Here is a 23,889-nt window from a genome sequence, read left to right as displayed (position 1 = left end):
GTGCTGCAATTTTTTATGTCACATAGTACTTGCGCAGCGATTTTTCAAACTCTATTTGTTTTAAAAAAATACACTTTTTTTAATTTGAATGTACAAAATCACAATATATTGGACAATTATTTGGTAAGATATAAAAGATGATGCTATGCTGAGTAAATAGATACCAAACATGACATGTTTTAAAACTGTGCATGCCCCGTGCAATGGCGACAAATTGCATACATTTTAAATATCCATAGGTAACGATTTAAAAGCCTTTACAAGGTACAATTGTAGATTTACAGAGGAGGTCTAGTGCTAGAATTACTGCCCTTGATCTGATGTTCATGGCGATACCTCACATGCATGGTGCAACCACTGTTTACATACTGGCACAAGGTGAATGCTTACGAACGCTGGTGCACACGCGAGCGGGGTGTGAGAGTACTTTTTTTTTTGGTTATTTTGATTTATTTATTTTTACACTGTCCCTTTCATTATTTTTTTTTTAATCACTTTTAATGCCATCACATGGAATTCAAATATCCCCTATAACTTCAATGGGCGTTGTCATATATTCTTTTCTAAGAAATCAGGGGTCTATCAGACTCTGGATATCTCCCCTGCCTTTACATTATCTAATCTCACCAAGATCGGTGTGATCAGATGCTTTCCCAATTTGCAAATGGCGCTGTTTATATCCTGAAGTGATGAAATGCTCCTAGCTTCTGATTTCTTAGACTATAGAGATGATTGACACCTCTCTGGTCTCCAATCAGCTCTATGGTCAGCTGACAGAAACACTGGCTGCATTCTCAGGTCTGCCTGAGAAGGCTGTGGAAGGCAGCGGGGGAGGGGGGTCATCTTCTCCCGCTGCTTGTAAAAGCAATACTGCAGCTAATTAGCAACTAGGATTGCTTTTACATGAAAGCCAATTGCTAGCTGAGAAAAACAATACCAGGATGACGCCTGAAGCTGCAGGTATCATCCTGGTATAACCACTCAAAGTCCAGTTTTTTTTTTTTATGCGGCCTGTGGGCTGAATGGCAAAAGAGAAGAAATCTCTGCCAGAAAAGTGTGTAGTATGCCCAACATTAGAATACCTCCCTGCATCCACCCACTTCCAATGGTGGGCACATATGCAATGTACCAACAAATATTATAAAATATATATGCCAAAGCATAGGGGCTATCCACCCACTGGCCACCCCAGACCCCCATGTTTCGGCATATATGCTCTTTTTTTTTAACTACGGATGAAAAATCTCATCCAACAGCGCTGCCCACACTGATTTATGTATATTCTGACAGCAAGTTCCTGTTGCTGTCAGAATAAACAAGTCAGTGCTGCAGCTGAAAAACACAAATGGTTAACAATAAAAGTGTAACAGTAGAACAATAACAAAATCGACAACAAGAAAAACTATAACTATTTTTGTCTTTTAAAATTTTTAATTTTTGGGGGGATTTGTACTTTTTATTTATTTATTTTTTAATTTTTTTTTTAAACTTTAACGTTTTAAAACCAGATTGTAGGGTATAACTTAAATCAAGGAATGCGCTAAAACCACAAACTATTCCTAATTTAGTGTAGAAACATTAGTGCAAAAGATATATATATCTATTATCAATTAATATCAAAAAATATCAAAATTATGTGCAAAACATAAGTAATTTAAATAATTTAATTTGTGAATATAAAAAAAACAAAACAAAAATGTCCAATTCTGAATTTCTTCAAATGTCCAAACAAATCCTTTCCAAATTCAGGTGCTCTCAAAGAAATTGTGCCAAAATCCACCACCAAAAGTAAAGTTGGGTAACTCACCAGAGCTCCATGCTGATCAATCTCTAGATCAGCAAAAAACGCTTTTTGCTCTGGGAGCAGATGCAATGAATCAACTTCTCAGGTGTGATGATCAATAGCTACACATTCATCCATAAGGTAGGTATCCACCACTCAATATAATGGTTCCAGGAGCATTATATCACTCTCTCTTTTTATATCTCTCCACCGAGGTCATGTTTGGGAATGAAAGAGAAAAATCATGGTGCAGCCAGTTTTTTTATAAAAGTATCCAACAATTTAATAAAGATTTACACTCACAAAAAGGGTGTCTTCACCGACACCAGTATAACAGCATAAAACAGCAAATGGTATAACAGTCTCCTGTTCCCTGTACACTCACTACAGCGCTCGTGACTTAATTTTCTCCACAAACGTCAGCATCCAGTAAGCCCTACTAGTTTCGTCATGAATGACGTCTTCAAGACGTCATTCATGACGAAACTAGTAGGGCTTACTGGATGCTGACGTTTGTGGAGAAAATTAAGTCACGAGCGCTGTAGTGAGTGTACGGGGAACAGGAGACTGTTATACCATTTGCTGTTTTATGCTGTTATACTGGTGTCGGTGAAGACACCCTTTTTGTGAGTGTAAATCTTTATTAAATTGTTGGATACTTTTATAAAAAAACTGGCTGCACCATGATTTTTCTCTTTCATTCCCAAACATGACCTCGGTGGAGAGATATAAAAAGAGAGAGTGATATAATGCTCCTGGAACCATTATATTGAGTGGTGGATACCTACCTTATGGATGAATGTGTAGCTATTGATCATCACACCTGAGAAGTTGATTCATTGCATCTGCTCCCAGAGCAAAAAGCGTTTTTTGCTGATCTAGAGATTGATCAGCATGGAGCTCTGGTGAGTTACCCAACTTTACTTTTGGTGGTGGATTTTGGCACAATTTCTTTGAGAGCACCTGAATTTGGAAAGGATTTGTTTGGACATTTGAAGAAATTCAGAATTGGACATTTTTGTTTTGTTTTTTTTATATTCACAAATTAAATTATTTAAATTACTTATGTTTTGCACATAATTTTGATATTTTTTGATATTAATTGATAATAGATATATATATCTTTTGCACTAATGTTTCTACACTAAATTAGGAATAGTTTGTGGTTTTAGCGCATTCCTTGATTTAAGTTATAGCACTAAGAAATTTATTTGGTTTCTTTGAGGTGGAATTGCTGCTTTAAAGTATTAAGGGTGTGGCGCTTTTATTACACTTGTGAGATTGTAGGGTATCTCCAGTTTCCTGACTACCTAACATATTTTGAGACCCTGTGTAAATGGTCTCTGAACTGTGCCATGCTGTACCCTATACTAATACTCCACTAGTGTATGGTAGCGACGGAAGTAGTCCTTGATGCAGAGGCCAGGTTGGTCAGGACAGGAAGAACAAAAAAAAGCCGGTGTCACGACTAACTACATGTCTGCTACAGACACATCTTTTTTGGGGTGTCCTTTGGATTGGGGGTCCCAGGAATCGCATCGGGAAAATGCCTCTCGTGCAGCCGGCTAACTGCATCTGGGTTGGGGGTTTGGGGCATAGCGCCTTCTGGATACAAATGGGCTGTGATGATCTCTGGTCGTTGAAGTTCACCCCTCCCATGTTAAGGTTATAGTCATGGACACACAGGGCTTCTCAACTACAACAGCTGCCGTGGTAATTTGGATGGCCGTATCTGCGTGAATGGAAAACAGGAAGAAAACATTTTGTTTGTCCTTCCACTTCACTGCGAGCAATTCCTTGTTTCTCAAGCAGGCTTTTTCCCCCTTTTTAAGATGGGTATTTACAAGCCATTGGGGGAAGCCCCAGCAATTAGGTCACACAGTACCATATGCACTAATTCCAAGATTGTACAAATGTTTTAATAGTGGCACGCTTGAATAAAAATTGTCCACGTATAAGTGGTGCCCCATATGGAAAAAGGATGACACAAAGTCCCAAACTATCTTGCCACTGCTCCCCATGTAGTCTGGGCATCCGGGGGGGGGCTCCACATGACTATCTTTTCCCTCATAAATCCGAAACTTATATATATAGCCTGTTGCCCTCTCACACGTCTTATACATCTTGACCCCATATCTGGCACGCTTGCTGGAGATAAATTGTTTGAATGCATGGAGGCCAGAAAATTAATGAGGGACTCATTAATTAAGATGTTTTGCTGAGGAGTATAGACATCTGCAAATTTTTGGTTAAAGTGATTTACGAGGGGCCGAATTTTGTGGAGCCTGTCAAATTCAGTGTCATCCCGAGGACGACTGAGTGTGTTTTCGTTGTAGTGCATAAAATGCAATATCGTCTCATATCTATGCCTGACCATGGCAGCAGAGAACATGGGCATATGATGAATCGGGTCTGTGGACCAATACAACCGCAATTAATTTTTTTTTTACTAAAGCCAATGTTGAGGGTTAGGCCCAAAAATCTTTAAATTCAGAAATCGTTCTGGGTTTCCATGCAAATGGTCTGGCAAGATTTGAATTGGGTTGTCGGTGATAAATTGTGCATATAAATTGCTTTGATCCACAATCAATGCATAAATCTTCTGTGAAAAACAGATCCAAAAAATCAAGGGGAGTATTTAAATTTGCTGTTTCCACCTGAATTCTGGGTTAGGCAGTGAATGGGGGAAGTACGGGTGCTGCAGAATTTGTGGGCTGCCAAACGGGATTTGCAAGCACATCCGGAAGGATACTAGGGGCTCTATGGGCCTGTGTGCGAATACTTGTGCTCGCCACCGCACCAGCTTGTACTGCACTTATGGGCCACGTCACCAAGTGATACTGCAGTGCTGGTATGTATAAGACCAGGAAATACTAGGCCGCTGGTGCTCGCCAGTTCACCAAAAGGTAGCGCGGCACTAATACTGGCACTCTACTGCATATGAGAGTCATCATGCATTTGTACCACCTCAGTAACCTGGGAATGGGGTCGGGTATGCCTGATCTTAGCAGGAACCGCTTCTCCATCGTCTGAGCTGTCAGGGTGCCGCTGCTGTCTACAGGTTCGTATTCTGAGGCTGATTCTGTAAGTGAGTCTTCCCCTTCGCTCTCACCTGACATGCTCAGAATCCTGTAGGCCTCTTCACTAGTGTACCTTTTATTAGACATTTTGGCCACTAAAATGTATAGGTACCTAGTGCGCCTGGCTGTCCGGGACTGCTTGAACCACTACAAAAAATTTACCAACAAGTGCTAACAGAGATCAAGGCTGATTCTGTGAACACTGCGGTTTTGTATGCAATGTACCATCTGACAGTGATCTACTGACACTGCACTTGCTGGGGGAGAAGGGGGGCGTAGGGGCTAAATGCAGATCCTGGCAGGTTCTGGGGCTGAACCCGCTAATGCTGCTTTTTTGGGAATGCTATACTAATGTGAACGCTGCTATAGTGCTGATCTGATCAAAGATATTGAGCCATTCAGACACTATAACTAGCAATGGAGGTTTATTGTGTAAATGAGCATGTTCCTGGCAATCAAGGGGTTAAATGTGACTACTGGTGTACTAGCAGGCAATATGACGCTATCTGGGAGGGGCGCTGAATGACGCTACTGCTATCGGAAGTTGCCAGCGACACTAATACAGTGATCAGTAAAAAATATGAACACTGTAAATAATGTCACTGGTGACAGGGCAGTTAAGGGGTTAATGGGGGGGGGGGGTTAATGGGTTAAATGTGACTTAGTGTGTTCTAACTGGAAGTGTAGTGCTTTTACTCATGTTTTCTGTGTCTTCTCTCTCTGGAATGGAATGTGCCCAGGCAGAGAAGATTGACATCATATCCTGTCCTGTGTAGCTGTCAACACAGGACAGGATAACACAGGGACCAATCATCCGACTTAGGCCAGACATCACTGGCCTAAATCGGATGATTGATCCCTCAGGGATCGAATCGGGACACCCGCGAGTCAGCGGGGGTGCAAGTGCACCTCCCTGGCCCTCGAAAACCATGGGAGCGCGAATCACGTATATATACGTGATTTTGAGCAGCGGTGCCGTCCTGCCACTGTATATCTACTGTGGCTGGTCGGCAAGCAGTTAAACTGTCTATTTCGGTTTTTGGCCAAGTGCATCCTGAAGTTTCGGTTTAGGCACCAGAATTTTCATTTCGGTGCATCTTCTATGTCCCCCTTCTTTTTGGATTGTATTTGCTTCCCCCCTCTGGTCCTTCTTTTATGTCTAATTCTTATTCGGCATCCTTTGGGCCCTGATGGAAAATCCTGATGTCTAGTGTATGACTGTTCCTGTGAATAGCCATCATGCCTTAAATGTTGGGCCGTTATAAGCGGATGATCTATAATGAATATTTCTTCTTTTACATCTCCTAAAGGTTCATATCTGTTATAAACTGGGCTCCCATACTGATGTCTCGGAGTGTTCCATCTACCATTGTGGGTGGGTTGACCCTTTCCATTATTCCTTGGTGAGGAATTCTTTGGAAATTAGGGGAATGGCTTCTTTTCCCACCCCTATATTAGTGGCTACTCTTCATCAAAAAATAATGGATGGGCTCAATCTGCCTATGGAAGAAGATGGGATATACCGAGACACCAATATAGGGAAAAGAAAAGAAGCCATTCCCCTAATTTCCAAAGAGGCTATTCCTCACCAAAGAATAATGAGAAGGGTCAAAATTTAAGGCATGATGGCTATTCAGAGGAACAGTCATACACTAAAGGTCAGGATTTTCCATCAGGGCCCAAAGGAAGCGAATATAATCCAAAAAGGACAAAGAAGAAAAGGGTATTTTCAATTTAAGTTCAGTTCAATTAACTAGAGAAATGAGAATTTTGTTAGGGAAGGGTTTAAATATGCACCCCGGAGGAATCTTAAGTTCCAGTCATGTGTAGATGTTCATAAATTCGTAAGAAAATTAATGTAAATAGATATTTTAAACAATCCGGTTCAGGATACCAGGGAAATTTCACCGGAAATAGTTCACTCTAATCTTTCAAATGCCTCCTTGTTTAATTGTCCTGGAAAAATTGCCCCCTCCTTGTCTGTGTTCAGGGACCAGGTTTTAGTGACCTGGACTCGTTAAACATAAGGAGGGAGAGAGCCCAGGAATTTGTACACGTGGGATTGGAGCAGTTTTGTGCTCGGAAAGATATTATTAAGGGCGGAGGAATTGGTTATGGATAAGTGTAAATATGGCTCTGAGATGAGGCAAATCTTATCTGATAGGAATACCTATATTCAAGTAGGGTGTAACCCCACTACATAATTTAAAAATCAACAAGAATCTTGTGGATAGAGGTTACAAGGATGGCATTTTGAATAAAAAAGAAAAGCTTTTTTGGTGCCTTTGGACCCAAGAATACAGTACCTGTGATATATAGTATCCCAAAAATCCATAAGTATGCCATCAGTCTGCTAATTATCAGTGGTATTGACTTGATAACGTCAGAAATTGGTAAGTATATCGATCATTACCTACAACCATTATTGATGAGCATACCTACTTTTTTTAAAAGACACTACACATGTTTTAACATATTAAATGATGTGATTTGAAACAGGGCTATTTATTAGCCACAGCAGACGTATCTTCACTGTATACCTCTATTGTATACCTCTGTTTCACACAAATTGGGTTTGGAAGCTGTTATATATTTTTAATGCAGGATGCCACCCTTCCTAGCATACAGAAAAATTACATACTTTAGCTACTACAATTTGGAATGAGTCATAATGACTTTTGGCATGGTGACATATATTATCTACAAGATAAAGCAGTAGCCATGATTGCCCCCAGTGTGCTAGACCCCCAGAAATGAGCTACTTTTTTCTATAATATGGAAGGCTTCCACCTTTGCAGAAAACGCAATGTGTTGCATTAATACCATCAGAGAACGTAAGGTGTACATTGTAGTTCGACCCAGACTTTACGATCCTAAACTATTAGGCCGTTTATTTCTTGCCACACAAAAAATGTGGTCTGCATGTTTCAATGCCCATGTGGGCTTCAATATGTGGGCTGGACCACAAGAGAATTGCATATTCGATTAGAGGAACATATAGGTAATATAAAACATGGATTTCGGGGTCACAGTGTATCTAAAAATTACGCCCTATGTCATAATAAAATCTGCTGGCACAATCTTTATGGCAATTGATAAACATAACCCTCATTGTAATTAACATTTTGATTGAGTTTTCACATGTATATACAGTACATACATTAAATTTGAAGAAGAAAAAAGAGAAATAACTCATCGATGATAGAAATTTGTAAGGATATAGATTATACAATGTCATAAAATAACAGTGGAGGGGCAGTTAAATCCGTACAGTTTGGGCAGGTTGAGCAGAGATAAAGGCATCCCATGGGTTCCATACTGCCTCAAACACAGTAATCGAGCAGGCATGTTAAGCAGTCAGATATTCCATTTGTCTAACGTCAGCAATAATTTTAAACAAAGTCGGCATTGAAGGAGGTATGGAGGATTGCCAACACATAGGAATGCTTCTCCTGGCCACAGTGAGAACATGCACAGAAAGTTTCCTTGACTGTTTGGAGAGGCCTGGGAAAGGCAGACTCAATAAAAAAAAATACAGAGGCTCGAAAGGGAGGGAGGTATGCAATAGCAATTACAGTAAAGACAAAACCTCTTCCCAAAAAGGGGTGATGGACCCACATTCCCAGACAAAAAATGATAGAGCAAGATTCTTTCCCACAGCGCCAGCAGGCGGAGAAGCATTCGGGTTCCAGGCATGGAGCACTTCAGGGGTTTTGTACCACATCATAATTTTGTATGTATTTTCCTTATAGACTATGCATACAGAAGATCTTGGTGTGTTTTCCCATATTTTTTTCCACAGTTTCAGATCAATGTCACATTGTAGAAACTGGGACCACTTGCGCATGTAGTGGTGAGTGTCATTAGATAAGGGAGAAGCGTCCATAAGGAGTTTATATGTAGTAGAGATAATACCCCTTTGATGTGGGCCCTGTGTACATAGGTGCTCAAAGGGAGTAGGCTTTCCAAGGGTCATTGAGGGTGATATGGTAGAGAAAAAATTGTCTGCAAATAGGGATAGTTTGTATTCACGTTCATGGGAATGTATCCCTCGTATATCAGGATTGGACCAGATGGCAATAGCCAGCAGTTCCAAGCAGAGAATAAACAATAAGGGGGAAAGTGGAAAGGCCTGTTGCATACCGTTTGACATCTGAAAAAAGGTGAAAGGAAGGAGGCTAGTCTGACCTGCGAAGAGGGGGAGGAATAAAGAACCTTCAAGGCTGTCATGAACAGGCCCCGGAAGACAAACTTCTCCAAGGCCATAAACATGTAGGGCCAGCTAAGGCAGTCAAAAGCTTTTTGAGTATACAAACTCAGTAATATAGCAGGGGTCAAAGATTGGTTAACTAGGTCAACCAGGTCAATGGACCTCCTGGTGTTATCCACAGCATGTCTGGCAGGCACAAATCCTACTTGGTAACTGTGTATGAGCTTGGAAATGAATCTGGACAGCTTGTTGGCAAAGATCTTAGTGAAAATCTTGTATTCAGAGTTTAGTAGGGCAATGGAATGATAGTTGTCTGGGATAGAATGGTCCTTGTCAGGTTTGGAGATAACAGAAATATCCGCACGAGAGAAATCAGCCTGAGGGCCGAAATGTCAGAGGGTGATAGCTTCGGAGCACCCAAAAAAAATATCAAAGGACGCTTTTGTGAGGGGCGGGATGAAAATCCGGGGTCAAACAGTTGTAGAGATTCTCATAATATGATCCAAAGAGTGAGCCCATTACATGGGGATCATAAGTAAGGTCCCCCATTTGGTTGTATTAGGTGGTCTGGCAACGTAGAGGAAGATTGTGCTTTAAGTCGATTAACGAGCATGCAGTGCAGTTTATTAGAAAATTCATAGAATTTCTGTTTGACCTAAAGGAGGGATTGTGCAGATTTGCATGAGTCAAGGGCCTTGATTTGGTCATGAAGAGAAGTCACCTTGTAGAGCCCAGAGATAGACGGTTTTGCAAGCAATCGACATTCAGCCGAAGATAATTGGTAGCAGCAGCAGATATGGTAGCAGTGATGTTGCGTAGAAATTCTTGCAGTTTGTCATCTAATGAGGATACTGCGAGAGAAGATGAGGCAGGCTGAAAGGCAGGGGCAGAGGATGTTGCTAAAGAGTGCCCTGTAAAAGGGTGGTCTGCTGTCCCCCCTGTCATTGCCAGGTGCCTGAGGTCCTCCAGCTGAGGGCTTTCATGTGCAGAGGTTGCAGGGTGCTCCATGGGGGGATGATCTGCAGTACCTCCTGCCGCCACCGGGGGTCCGGAGCTCTTCTGTGGGCTGGCAGCGGTACTTGAGGCCGAGGATTGCGACCTAGTAAGGAAGCAATGGAGTGGTAAGCGCCGTGGATCTCTCGGAGGGGGAGGCTTCCAGCGCCCAATCTTCCCCATTTTTTTATGGCTTTGTTGCTGGGCCGAGTGCAGAGCTTAAAACGCTCACCCGGTGGTCGGAGGAGCTGATGTCGCTGAGTGGGAGAGCAGGGAAGGCCAGGGATGAGCGGAGCTCTGTTACTGAGCGTCCGCCATCATCCAAAGTCGCGCATGCGCCCCCAACATAACCCTCATTGGAGAGGTACAAATGCACGTAGAAATGTTTCACATCTTGAGACTAGATGGATATTCAACCTCAAATGTTATTCTCCATTAGGTCTCAACATAGAGTGGGACATAAATTGCTTCAGCAATATTAGTTGAAATGATATGTACCCTCATTTATTCTATTCTTTTCCTTTTTTTGGCTACTTCTTAGAATATTGCAGTATATTCGATTTTTATCACTAATGTTCTTTACAATTTTAAGTTTTATATTCAATTTTAGTTTTTGTTTCTGGTTTTGTCCCACCTTTCTTGACCTTTGGTTCAGTGTTTGTCAGTTAAATTTCAGGGGCTTCTATAGTTTTTAATATAATGATGTAGATCTTATACAGGTGAAACTCGAAAAATTTGAATCTTGTGCAAAAGTTCATTTATTTCAGTAATGCAACTTAAAAGGTGAAACTAATATATGAGATAGATAGAGCAACTTTTGTATCTCATTTGGAAACCAAGGACCCTGAGTATGGAGGAAGAATGGAGAGGCACACACTGCAAGATGCTTGAAGTCCAGTGTGAACTTTCCACAGTCTGTGTTGATTTGGGGAGCCATGTCATCTGCTGGTGTTGGTCCACTGTGCTTCATTAAGTCCAGGGCCAACGCAGCCGTCTACCAGGAGATTTTGGAGTACTTCATGCTTCCTTCCGCAGACAAGCTTTATGGGGATGCTGACTTCATTTTCCAGCAGAACGTGGCACCTGCCCACAGTGCCAAAAGCACCAAATATTTATAGAAATATGTGGATAATACATTTCCAGGACTTTTTAGGGAATAATATCTCTCCAAAAATATATTTTAATATTTTGCAATAGTTTTCTTGTTTTTAAATCAATTTTAGAAAAATATACAAGGGATATTATGTTGATCATTTTTGTTAATTCTTTGCACTTATTTTTAACTTTTTATAGTCAGTTTTACTTTTGACTAGAAGATGGCGCATTATAGAAGTTGTCAACACTTTTATGTTGCTATATCACCATTCATGAAACAGTGCTGAATGTGTTTGGCAGTGCAATTTTACAATCAGTCGCTTCTTCAGGAGCTATGAAAGGGTGCATCTATAATAAAAACTAAATTTGGTTGTTGACCTGTATATAGTAATACATATAATCCAACACAACAACATAATTTTTTCACATATAATGAACAAATATTCACTTACAATTATTGCCATGAAACTTTGTTTTATTTGGTAATTAGTCATCAGATGAACAGATTGTGTCAGGATGGGTGTCCATGGAGGCACATCAGGAAAACAGGGACGACATCATGTAAAAACATGACCCTCTGTTGAAAACAGGGCAGGTATATAGCCTAATAATTTAAACCAACATAATATCTCCTAGATTGTAAGCTCGAAAGAGCAGGGCCCTTGAACCCCTCGTGTTTTGTTTTGTTACTGTATTGTCCCCCACTATAATGTACAGCGCTGAGCAAACCTTTTAGCGCTATAATAATACTGTATAATAATAATATTATTTGGCTAAATGTCTATTATGCCGATAATCTATGGGCCTTGGTCTATTATGTATACCAAATATTTCCAAAAGTGGGATCTGAGTCAAAACATCCTGAAAAAAGGAGGCAAATGACAGAACATATATGTGTATGTACTAGGTCATATTGTTCAAAAAATACATATTTATTGACCTTCAATCTATACTCATATAAAGACCATGTAAGGTTTGTATGGATATTTAAAGTATCCATGGAAAGTGGGGTCTGCACTGTTGATAACCAGATTTATATATTCCTTAAGGTACTTGTATTTATTTCATTATTTGAATAGCCACTTCTATGAAGACATAGAAGTGGCTATTAAAATAATTAAGTACCTTAAGGAATATATAAATATGGTTATCAACAGTGCAGACCCCACTTTGTATGGATACTTTAAATATCTAGTGATCAATAATGCAGTTCAACTCAGTCAGTTGGTGCAGACCGTCCACTCCCAGCCATGCACAAAAGACGCTAGTAAGGCCCGCAGGCCTGTACACCCTTCACCTCCCAGCGCAAGTAGCACTGTAAGGAGCAACAACAGATAATCAATCTCCTTCCCTTGCAATGCGTTTGGCCCTTATAGACAATAGGATATTGGCCCGCAAAAGAAGGAAGAAAAGAAAAGGGATGTTAGTCAGAGCTATTATAGCTTTATCCATTACCTTGAATCCTAAAGGTATACTATATCCTCCTTAAGATGATCAAATCACAAATGTGGCTACAAGGTCCCCACTTGGTCAGTAGTACAAACCATCTAATCCCTTTTATAGCTCCTGAAAAATGTCTGATTGTCGAGAAACATGTAGAGCCAATATTCAGCTGAGGTTGTACTAGCTCTATATTATGACAATACACCTGAGTTCTATCTACTATAAGATTATCATTATCATCTGTGATCTACATTTAGTACCAATAAGGTTATATGGTTATCTAGGAGTGGTAGGATCTCAATTTTGAGGTGCAATTTGTTGTTGTTAACTGTGGTACTTATCTGGTATCATATTTTAGAAATTATTGACAAATCACATACAATAATTAACAATGAAGAGTATGGGAATTTTATACAAAAATGGTGTTTAAGTGCCTATAAATTCCATTCAGCTCCAATATATTCTTGATATTGCTTCCTGTATTGTTTTTTATAAAAGGCATGAGTGGCAGCGTGTGTCCAATGCTCCTGATGATGTCATCTTTGATGAAACTAGTAGGGCAGAGACTGAATACATGGCACTACACATACGTGATTCCGCTGCAGCCATCTTGGATCTGGAATACCAGTTGTTTATATGATATAATTAATAATACTCGTGAGCCAAAATGTGATACTCCCCTTGTGCAATAAATGATTTAACAAAATAATATATCAAATTATGGTGCATCAACACTATACACAATACTCATTATCTGTGCAAATCATACACTATATAAAAAATTATATATATCTACAAATATATATATACGTGCCGCGCTCCGTAATATACATTTAAACTCATATACAAGTGATTATATGAATAATAACGTGAAGAAATTAATTTACTTCAAACCAGTGCCACATATAGTGCTATTTCAAAAATAATACTAATCCAATACTTTAAACACTTCATAAATAGTCCTCTTTGTGCTTTTATAACTTTTCAGTGACAAATAAGGTGTTTTTGTGCCACACTCCCCGTGCTCTATAGATAGGTGTGCGCTTACCTCCTTAATTAGCCAAACAAAGTGGCTAAAAACACTTTTTGTCCTATCAGGACAAGGTGGAAATCTTCACACTATATGCGTGTTTCCATCCATGCTGTGGATTGCCTTATTTCTGCCACCAGAGGTCTCCCTTATTCCTCCTTCCACACTTTAGCCTCAATGGATGGTTAGAAATGGTTTAGATGGTATTTCCTCAGTCAGCAGTACTGGCTCCGGCAACTCCATTCAATTTTGATTCCGTGATTTTTACAAACTCACACCTGCTTAACTGCCTACCATCTGAGAAATAGCTTAAGTACAGACAAAGGGCAAGGAACAGAATGACCTTCATATCGATTCACCAAGTTTCTTGAAAAGAGATCTCCTTCTAAGCCTATTATACAGGCTTAATAAGCTTTTGGTTCACATATCCTGGAACCTACTAGGATTGCTGCAGTATATGATGGATGTTGGGTACTTCTTGCAAACACCTTTCCCCTTTAAACGCTGTATATCTCTGCAAGGATTTCTCCCTCCTTCAGCTGCTTTGAATCACTAGCACAATTCTCCTTATACGTTCCTCAGTGTGAAAGGAGACAATAGGAACATAGGTGTCCGTTTATGAACCAGCGGTAATAGATCGCTGCTGAGTTCTCCGGCCTGATTATCATCTGTTCATTGTAAGTGCATTTATCACATTAAATTGGTGTTTTAATCAGGATTACACTATGGAGAGCCTGGCTCTTTCTTTTTCTATGTCCAACTGAGTATATATGAACAGTGATCTGATATAACGCAGCAGTACCATCATTTGACATGTGATTTTGAGGAAAGCTGGATATCTTGGATTGATACACTAGTGCCGATTGACCACTCTTAATTGGGGGTCATATGATTCTGGTAAGCCTCCCTTTGTTGTACACCAAGGTGCTGTGTGGTTCATCATTTAGGCCGCATTAACACTTGAGCGTTTTGTAGCTTGACGTTCGAAGCTCTAAAAACACTCAAATTTAAAAAAATCATGTATTATCTATGGTGCCTGTTTGCATGATCGGGTGTGAACAAGCACCATAGAGAACAATTGATTTTTTTTTTAACTTTTAGCTTTTTCAGAGCTTCGAGCTTGAAGCTAAAAAACGCTCAAGTAAGAATGCAGCCTAAGAAGTTTTGATGGCGTTTGGTATCCACTTCTGTAATTTCCCTCATAATCAAAGAACCACTGAATTCACAGTTTTTGACTTCACATTTGGATTTCTTTATTTTTTTCAATATGTGGTGACACAAGAGTTTGATATCTTTGCATTGCACTATTGTATTGCACATGCATTTTTAATTTATCTTAATGCTGCAATACTGTTTTATGATGTTTATTATAGTATATTATTTTGGTATAGTGCTAGCTGCTGGTTTTTGACATCCAACAAAGTCCTACCGTGTTTGTTTTTTTTTATTTTGTTCTCATTTATTATAGAGAACAACCTGCAATATGTATTTGATGCTATCACCTCTATATTCTATATCATGGGTGTCCAACCTTTTGACTTTCCTGGGCCACATTGGAAGAAGACGAATTGTCTTGGGTCACACGTAAAATACATTAACAATAAGCATTGCTGATGAGCAGAAAAATCAGGCAGATCTCTATTTTACCGAATATTTTTTACTATAAAAGTAAAAGAGGGCAACATTTAATGTGTGTCATATTTGACACTGTATTTGATAAACTAACGTATCATTATCTGTTTTGATGGATGTAGTAGCAATTTCCAATGAATTCTCAAGGTGCTCCTTAGATATATTGGTTCTAATTGTAGCACCCTCCTAGCTAGCTAGACTCCAGTTATTAGGAATGAGATGGGTGTGATAGCTAGCAATGGTCAAATTTTGGTTATAGCTGAGAGGCTCTGCAGACCAGCCCTCTGGAATTTCCCCCTGCTCTAGAATTTTGTAGAAAGGTCTAGAAGCAGTGGGCAGATTTGAGGAGTGGCTGGTCTGTACTCTTAGAGGATCCTGGCCAATCCACAACAGGAGGCTTGGCAAGGGGCCAGGACAACCTTTAAGAGTAACTGAGCCTCTTTAGCAGCATGGTTGTTGGAGGAGAGTCGGGTGGAAGATGTAAGAGAGGAAGAGATTCAGGAGCCCATGAAGGGGTCCAGATGGGAAGGGGCTCACCTCCAGGCAGAGAGACCTTGAAAGGAGGAAAACTTGGGACTTCACCAGCTCCCTGAGACAGGACAACCTGTGGGGCAGGGAAGGAGCAGCCCAGCTAGAAGGCCTGGCAGCAGCAACCGACCCACCGGCAACACAGGAGAAGGGCTGAGGACTAAGACCTGCACCCCCTGGGCCAGCAAGGGGAAAGAAGCACTCTGGTAGGAAACTGAATTAGAATTTTATCTGGGACTGTTCACACTGTGGTGGCAGGCACTGGATCTCCTGCCAAAGAGATTCACCCAGTACAGCTTAATGAGCAGAAGAGACATCTGGGGTCTGGGGTGGTACTACAGGAGATGCTGGATAGCTCTCCAGAAGAGAAACTTTGCTGTGAAGACTTGTACATACCCTGTTTCCCCAAAAATAAGACCTAGTACTATTTTTGGTAATTGCTAAAGTATAAGACCTACCCTGAAAATATAGGTGTTGCCAAAAACTGATGATATGAAAAAGGCGTGATTGTGAAGAGTGGGATATTTTTAATTGGGATGATAAAACTTATAAAAGTAGAATAAACAAACACTGTAAAATTTTTCTTTGTCCACATGTGTTCGTTAAGTGTAAACAGAAAAAAAAAAAAAACATTCTTAAGTAAGTTTACAATTTTGTATTTGGTCGCATTCATAGCCGTCTTGGGCCGCATGTGGCCTGTGGGCCATATGTTGGAAAGGCCTGTTCTATATGGTATTAAAGCAATATTAGACAAGAACACTCCTTCCACAAGCTGATGGAGAACAGCTGATATTGTTGAAACTATAACCTTATGTTTAGGCTGGATGTAAGAAGCCTGACCTAAAAGTCTCAAAAGAGAGTAAGGGAGGGAGAGGTCTCATCTTAAAAAGATACAAAATGTTTACAGAAGCCTTGCCTTTCAAACATAGAACATGATGGCTATTTTGTATATCTATATACAGTATACATACACACACACACTGTTAGAGACTTATTAAATATAAGATTAATAATATAATACACAACAAACCCCTTTTAGGTATTATGTAACAATACGATTTCATCTCTTGCAGTGCTGGGAGACCCGTGTGGGACAGGAAATGTATAAACTCTTGATCTTTGATTTCCTAACTGTCTTGGTAATGATAATGCTAGTGGATTTCCCTCGGAAGTAAGTATAATCTTCCTTGATAAATATGATTTTAAAGACATTTACTTACTTGGTTTCCTCCAGACATAACGATTTGAATTGAGGCCAAACAGTTCAAACTTGGTTTCATCAGACCAGAGAATCTTGTTCCTTACAGTCTGAGAGTCATTTGGGTGCTTTTTTTTTTTTGCAAACTCCAAGCAGGTTTTCATGTGTTTTGCAATGAGGAGAGGCTTCTGTCTAGCTACTAAAGCCCAGATCAGTGGAGGGCTACAGTGACGGTTGTCCTTCCGGGACTTTGTTCCATTTCTAAACCAGATCTCTGGAGCTCAGTCATAGGCCCTGATTCACTAAGATGTGAGTGTAATAGCAGAGACTGACCATTCAGGCAGACTCCGGTCAATCAATCAGTCGTCTGACCAGCGTCTAGCAAGCTCATTGACGAGCGTCTATTGACTACTTTGCTATCACTGGCACATTTTTAGGTGCAATACCGGATATGTTCGCTAGATGGCGCACAAGCGCGGGCTTTATTGACATTGGCGTTCTTATGATGGCAAAAGAATTCTTAGAATGTAATAAATAGTATACCTGTATTAGAATTTTCTATTTTCTTCTATTTCTTTTCTTGCTGTGTCTCCAAAATGATCAGGAAACTAATGCATTTACTAATGAATGTCATACATTCTGTACTCAAATGTTAAACATTTTCACACTTATATCTCAAATAATTTATATACTTCTAATTTCCCAATATAATTATATATCTTCATTCTCTTTAATCACGTAACTATTCTACGGTAAAGACAAGTGCAGCGCTATAAATGCATGTGATCAATAATGAACGCATGTAAAAACCAAAAAGTGCAAAGAATTGCAACAATGATGTAATATTGTAAATGGTGCTAAAATAAGTTCATAGAATCATTCCTGAATAATGGAATGTCCTTCGTGTGAGAGTACCAACTCAGAGAGTGCCTATGAATGGCACGTGTGGTCTCTCCGTGACGGACAGGAGTGCATGAACTTGTGAAAGGTAAACCACCCTTGGGACTGGTCTACACTCACCAGAACAAAAGTATTAATGTGCATGGGTTATACACATCACACATCTGGGGGTGCAGCGATATGCTGGCAGTTATGGGTTAGTCATCCAGCTCCATCCATCCATCAGGGTGGGTGCCCAAATGGTCCTGGGGAGGAATTAGCTCAGCCACAGGAGCCAGAAAGGTGCTTAATAGTGTAGTGCACTGTCACAGGGGTGGATGACCTTTCACGAGTTCATGCACTACTGTTCGTGGTTATATTTATCTTGTGTAATACCATTTTACTAGTCTATATCAGCGACCAGCTCGCTCTATCATTTTTAAACAATGTAACTATTCTACATTATAGCTCAAACTGTGTCTCCCACAGTGGTTTAGTGGTTAGAGCTCAGAACTTACAGCACTTGGGTCATGGGTTCTAATCCCAGTCATGGCTACATCCTAAAAAATGGAGATCAATTTTCTGGGTTGTGTCAGTGCCAGGAATATTGATCAAACAATTATGATTTTGCCTAATGACTAGAAAGTGGATGAATGTACTCTTCTGCCAATTAGGAAATGTGCAAGTTTCATGTCGTGTATATTTCATTGTAACATTTTTCTCTTTTAAATCTGTCTCCTTATACAACTTGACCCCCTCCCCCACCCCGTCATCACCTGTCCCATATGCAAATCTATGGATCACCGCCCCACTCTTTAACTATCTATTTACTGATCAAGTGAATGTATCTCATTTTCTATCAGCTACAGCTCAGATCTCACATTATTATACAATTGCTGATTGTATCTCACCACTAGTCTGATTGAATTCACAATTCCTGGTCAGTCCCGTTCCCTGACCTCTAATAACCTTTAGGGCCAGTTCACACTACATGTGTTTCAGTTGCTTTTTCGGCATCACAAACGCACAGAAAGAAGGTTATATGGTTGTCAATGTCATAGTTCACATCAGCGCTTGCATTTTCAGTGCATTGCAGGTGCTGTAAACAAAGTTGACCACGCTGCATTGTTTCTGCACAGAACTGTACTGGAACACATTGAAACGTCCTTGAATGTACTAAAACGCACATGTCCCTAACTACATTGAATACAAAGAAAATAGAAAAAAATAAGTAGAAGGGATATAAAAATGCAATGTAAACATGTCCAAAACGCATTCAAAATGTACTGGAACACACTAAACATGCATGCCAAAAGGGCATGAAAAAAACCCATCAGGAACACATCTAGACTGTTTCTATAGTGTGAACCAGCCCTTAGGACTTGTTCACACCATTGGTGGTGCAGAAACGCATGCAAGAACACACATTTTCCAGCACAGCAAAGAAATGCAATGCCCTATGTAGATGTGCGCAGGTACCATGATGAAAACGTTGTTGCACCTACACACGTCTATTAAAAACAGCCCCATTCACAGCCACAAATACGCATGGCACCACACTACTGTGCGGTTAGGTGCGACAGACTTGGAAAATAACATAAAAATAAGCCAACATGGCTAAAACATATCTTGAAAATATGGGGACTCTGATATCCGGCGACAGTCCGTTCACGAACAAGAAGCAATTCTGCACCCCTAAAACCAACATAGAGGAAAGGGATGGTCAAATTGCTGTGCTGCTTCCAAACCACCTCTGGGATGCCAGGGTCATTATGCAGGTCCTCGATGCCAGTTCTTGCCTGCGGCCACAAAATATCCACTGGCCACGAGTGAAGGTGAGTGGAGGACGTGAAGGTGGATTTCTACCAGCTTCAACCGCAAGCAGTACCACTCCTGAAAAATGAGAGCAAATAATCATTGACACGTCATCATGACAGTCAATTCTCAGTGCAGGCTATCTAGAGTGTCTTTCCTTTTTAACCATTTCAAGAGTTCAAGGAAACATTCTTGGAGCATCTACTGTGTTTGGAAAGGCCAAAGGTCCCCCCCTCCCCCAGGCACTCTAATGCTTATGCAGGCCATAGACGGGGAGAAAAACGGCCGATTTTTCTTTTAAAAAATGAAAAATTGGTTGTTCAAGCGGCCGACATTACCAGCAATGGTAAAAAAAAAATCGGCCGATTTTCATCCCGTCTACAGCCAGCAAAAAGTGTCTCTGCAGAGAGCTCCGCTATTTCTTTGACAGTTCCTTGACATTTACAGCGGTTGCAACAATGTATCTATTTGTATCCATTTAGGATACAGATGTTTTTATTCGGAAACAAATAGATACAATGTTGCAACCGCTGTAAATGTCAAGGAACTGTCAAAGAAATAGCGGAGCTCTCTGCAGGGACACTTTTTGCCATACTGGAATTCCTCTCATTTTTCATCCTTCTTCTTTTTCTTCTTCATCATCATCCTCTTCTTCTTCTTCATCATCATCCTCTTCTTCTTTTTCATCATCATCCTCTTCTTCTTCATCATCATCCTCTTCTTCTTCATCATCATCCTCTTCTTCTTTTTCATCATCATCCTCTTCTTCTTTTTCATCATCATCCTCTTCTTCTTCTTCTTCATCATCATCATCCTCTTCTTCTTCATCCTCTTCTTCATCATCTTCATCCTTTTCTTCTTCATCCTCTTCTTCATCATCTTCATCCTCTTCTTCATCATCATCCTCTTCTTCTTCTTCTTCATCATCATCCTCTTCTTCATCATCATCATCCTCTTCTTCATCCTCTTCTTCTTTTTCTTCTTTTTGTCTTCCTCTTGCAGGTCACTGCTCATGTGCAGATTTTTTATCAGTAAAAAATCGGCCAATTTGCCCATCATTGCCGCGAAGATCGGCAAATTCGGCCGTTTTTTTTTCCAACTTTACCGAAAAAAAAAATCTGCCAAAATACCGAAAAACGGCCGAACAAATAGCCCACTAACGATCCGAAAATCGGCCGATTTTATTTTCGGCCGCAAAATCGGCCAATTTTCGACCCATCTATGGCCTGCATAAGATATGGTGTGGCCCTAGGGTCAATGTGTGTTTAGAATACTTCCAAAATGCACATACAAAAACACTACATCCAAATGCATGTTGCATTTCTATAGCATGTTAAACAGAAGAAAAATGCACTTACATAATGTTAACATACGCAAGTAAAAGTAGACAAAATCCACATCCTTTTATTCTGGCTTCACATACATGCATTGTGGTCTAACACCGCACTCCTGGGCAAATCACATGCAATTTGTGTGCATTGCAATTAGAGACAAACATTTTGCACACCTCAAATTGCACCGCATCCGGGCCAAAAATGTGCAGGACCCTTTTTCAGGGTATGCACATGTATTGTACTGTCCAAGGCATTGCACACTAACGCATTGCACACTAAAAATGTCAAATGCGTTAGTGTGTACAGTGCATGAGTGTAAAATGCTTTAGTGTGTACAGTGCATGAGTGTAAAATGCTTTAGTGCACACTGCAGTGTACAACGCATTGCACACTGTAATACACTGTAATACCGTGTACACCCACACATTGTAGACTGTAATGCACTGTACACTGTCATGCAGGATGGAGCAACGCATTGCACACTGTGATACCGTGTACACCCACACATTGTAGACTGTAATGCACTGTACACTGTCATGCAGGATAGAGCTACGCATTGCACACTGTGATACCGTGTACACCCACACATTGTAGACTGTAATGCACTGTACACTGTCATGCAGGATGGAGCTACGCATTGCACACTGTGATACGCTGTCCACTGTCATGCAGAATCCAGCAACGCATTGCACACTGTAATACCATGTACACCAACACATTGTAGAATGTAATGCATTATACGCAGTATACATGTCCAGATATTCAAAGATTAGCCATGAAGGCCTAGCTGGTTACCTATTGGGCGACCGCAGATAGCCGAATAACGCTACACTGCATCCAGGCAGCTCTGGGAGGGTGTCATATGACATCCTGGCAGAACGCGCTCTCCGTGATTGCTGTGTCCTAAGGACACAGCTGATCACGTGATGTGGTAAAGGCCAATCACAGCGGCTTTTTACCATGTGATCAGCCATGTCCAATGACACGCTGGTCACCGGGAAATGCATTTGCCGGGTCTTGGCTGCACTTTCATCACGCTGTCAGAATGTGTGGAAAGTACTGCCGAGAACCAGCAGTTATCAAAGCAGGGGTCGGCCCCGATGATCAGTGCCCACCAGTGCCACCCAACAGTTCCGCCCAACTGTGGCCAGCAGTGCCACCCACCAGTGCTGCCTCATCAACGCACATCAGTGTTGCTAAATTACCAGTTTACCAAATGTTATAATATAAACAGACTTTTATTCATTATGAGCTATTTTGTGGTTTATCGAGCAAAAAGTAAAACACACAGCAGCAAGTCAATACCACCCAAAGAAAGCTCTATTTGTCTGAAAAAACTGATATAAATTTAAGATGGGTACAATGTGGCATGACCGCACAATTGTCATTCAAAGGGTAACAGTGCAGAAAGATGAAAATTGGCCAGGACAGGAAGGGGGTAGGAGTACCCAGTAGGCAAGTGGTTAATATCATTGACCCATCAATACCCAGGCGCTAATGTACAGATAAGTAGCATGTGCACCAAGTGAGATTCTGCTAGGCCCCACCCACAAAATTGCAATTACCTGTCCCTCACATGTTATTAACATATTTGCAATGGCCACAGTTACTTTACATATAAGGATCATCTCCTCAGTTGAGAACTGTGCTCTCGCCATGTCCAAATGCCAAGAAGGTTATCAAAATTTTCAACCAACACAAAACCTCCAACCACTTGTCATCCACTTACACTCCCCACAACCACTTCCGGGTGCGCGCGCACGTGATGACGGACTTCCAGGATAGCCGTTCATGCGCCATGCGGACACCTGTTTGGTGCTTATTTGTATGCAATCGCGCATTTTTATGTGCGGCTATGATAGCTTTCGCAAATGTGTGTTTCTTATTGATTTGTTTTTTTTAACCTTGGCTAATATTTGTTGCCAAAGGCCAAAAATCAACAAAGTGTGAACTATTTTATTACTGTAAATCGAATTGTAGAAAACCTGTAGCTGGCTGCACAGTGAATGTGACATTCATTAGTACATAACAATATTGTGGTGCAAGTGGGTTTTTTTTTTTGGTTTTGAAAAAGCCAGTTTGCACACACTTGCATATTCACGCTCTTACAAACTACATTTGAGCAGATTATATAAGTATACAAAGTAACTATTAAGGTTGTTCATATATTGAACATAAAATAAACACAAAAACATCGGTCAAATATTTATTGATCAAATATATCGTCATTTATTTGGTCAGCAGGAACAAGTAGGTACAGTCAATATCTTGGTGAGTCACAAAAATAGGATTGATGTGGCAAAAATAAAACACTCCTGCTCATAAGAGCTTACAATCTAAAGATACTTCTAGTGAACTGTGTGTGCTCAGGTTATAGCAGGAAACAAAGGGGAAGATGAATCAAGTAACATTTTCATGCACATAGGATTTACTTACACAATCACTTAGTATGAAGATCCATTCACAAAAAAAAGTCTTCAGATCAAAATATCAAGAAAACAAAGCATGTGAAAAAAAACCCTCCCACCTCTACAAATCCCCTACACATACATTTGTCAGCAAGTTTGTCAGAAAAATGCATTGGAGTCTAAATAAACAAGCAAAATTAAAACAAGGGCAGATTTTAAACAAAACGATTGACATGTGTGAGGCTTTCAATGCAAAGAGAAAAAACACAATCATTGTGCAATAACACACAAACACTTTACAAGGCCAAAAATATGCAAACATTTCCAGCCCACTTCCAAACACAGCCTGAGTGGTGTCTGGGGCAATTCAGCACAAAATCTCTTCTTCCCCCCAACCACTACAAGCAAGGACTTATGCAGGCCATAGATGGGGAGAAAGACGGCAGATTTTCGGCCGATTA

The 23,889-nt window shown here is 40.4% G+C and overlaps 1 protein-coding gene across 3 annotated transcripts in view; it reads left to right on the top strand.

Moving 5' to 3' along the window:
- Nucleotides 1-23,889, top strand: part of TMC4 (transmembrane channel like 4) — an 880,426-nt gene that overhangs the window by 580,616 nt on the left and 275,921 nt on the right. For all 3 annotated transcript variants that reach the window (XM_089683320.1, XM_089683318.1, XM_089683319.1), the window contains one exon: nucleotides 16,868-16,965. In XM_089683320.1, the coding sequence (XP_089539446.1) occupies nucleotides 16,868-16,965 (98 nt within the window). The remainder of the gene's footprint in view (nucleotides 1-16,867; nucleotides 16,966-23,889) is intronic.

The sequence above is a fragment of the Staurois parvus genome, unplaced genomic scaffold, assembly GCF_062004578.1.
Source record: "Staurois parvus isolate SC_StPar_1 unplaced genomic scaffold, SC_StPar_1.0 ptg000304l, whole genome shotgun sequence".
In the NCBI taxonomy this organism is placed as follows: Eukaryota; Metazoa; Chordata; class Amphibia; order Anura; family Ranidae; genus Staurois; species Staurois parvus.
This window is presented reverse-complemented; position numbering and strand designations above follow the sequence as displayed.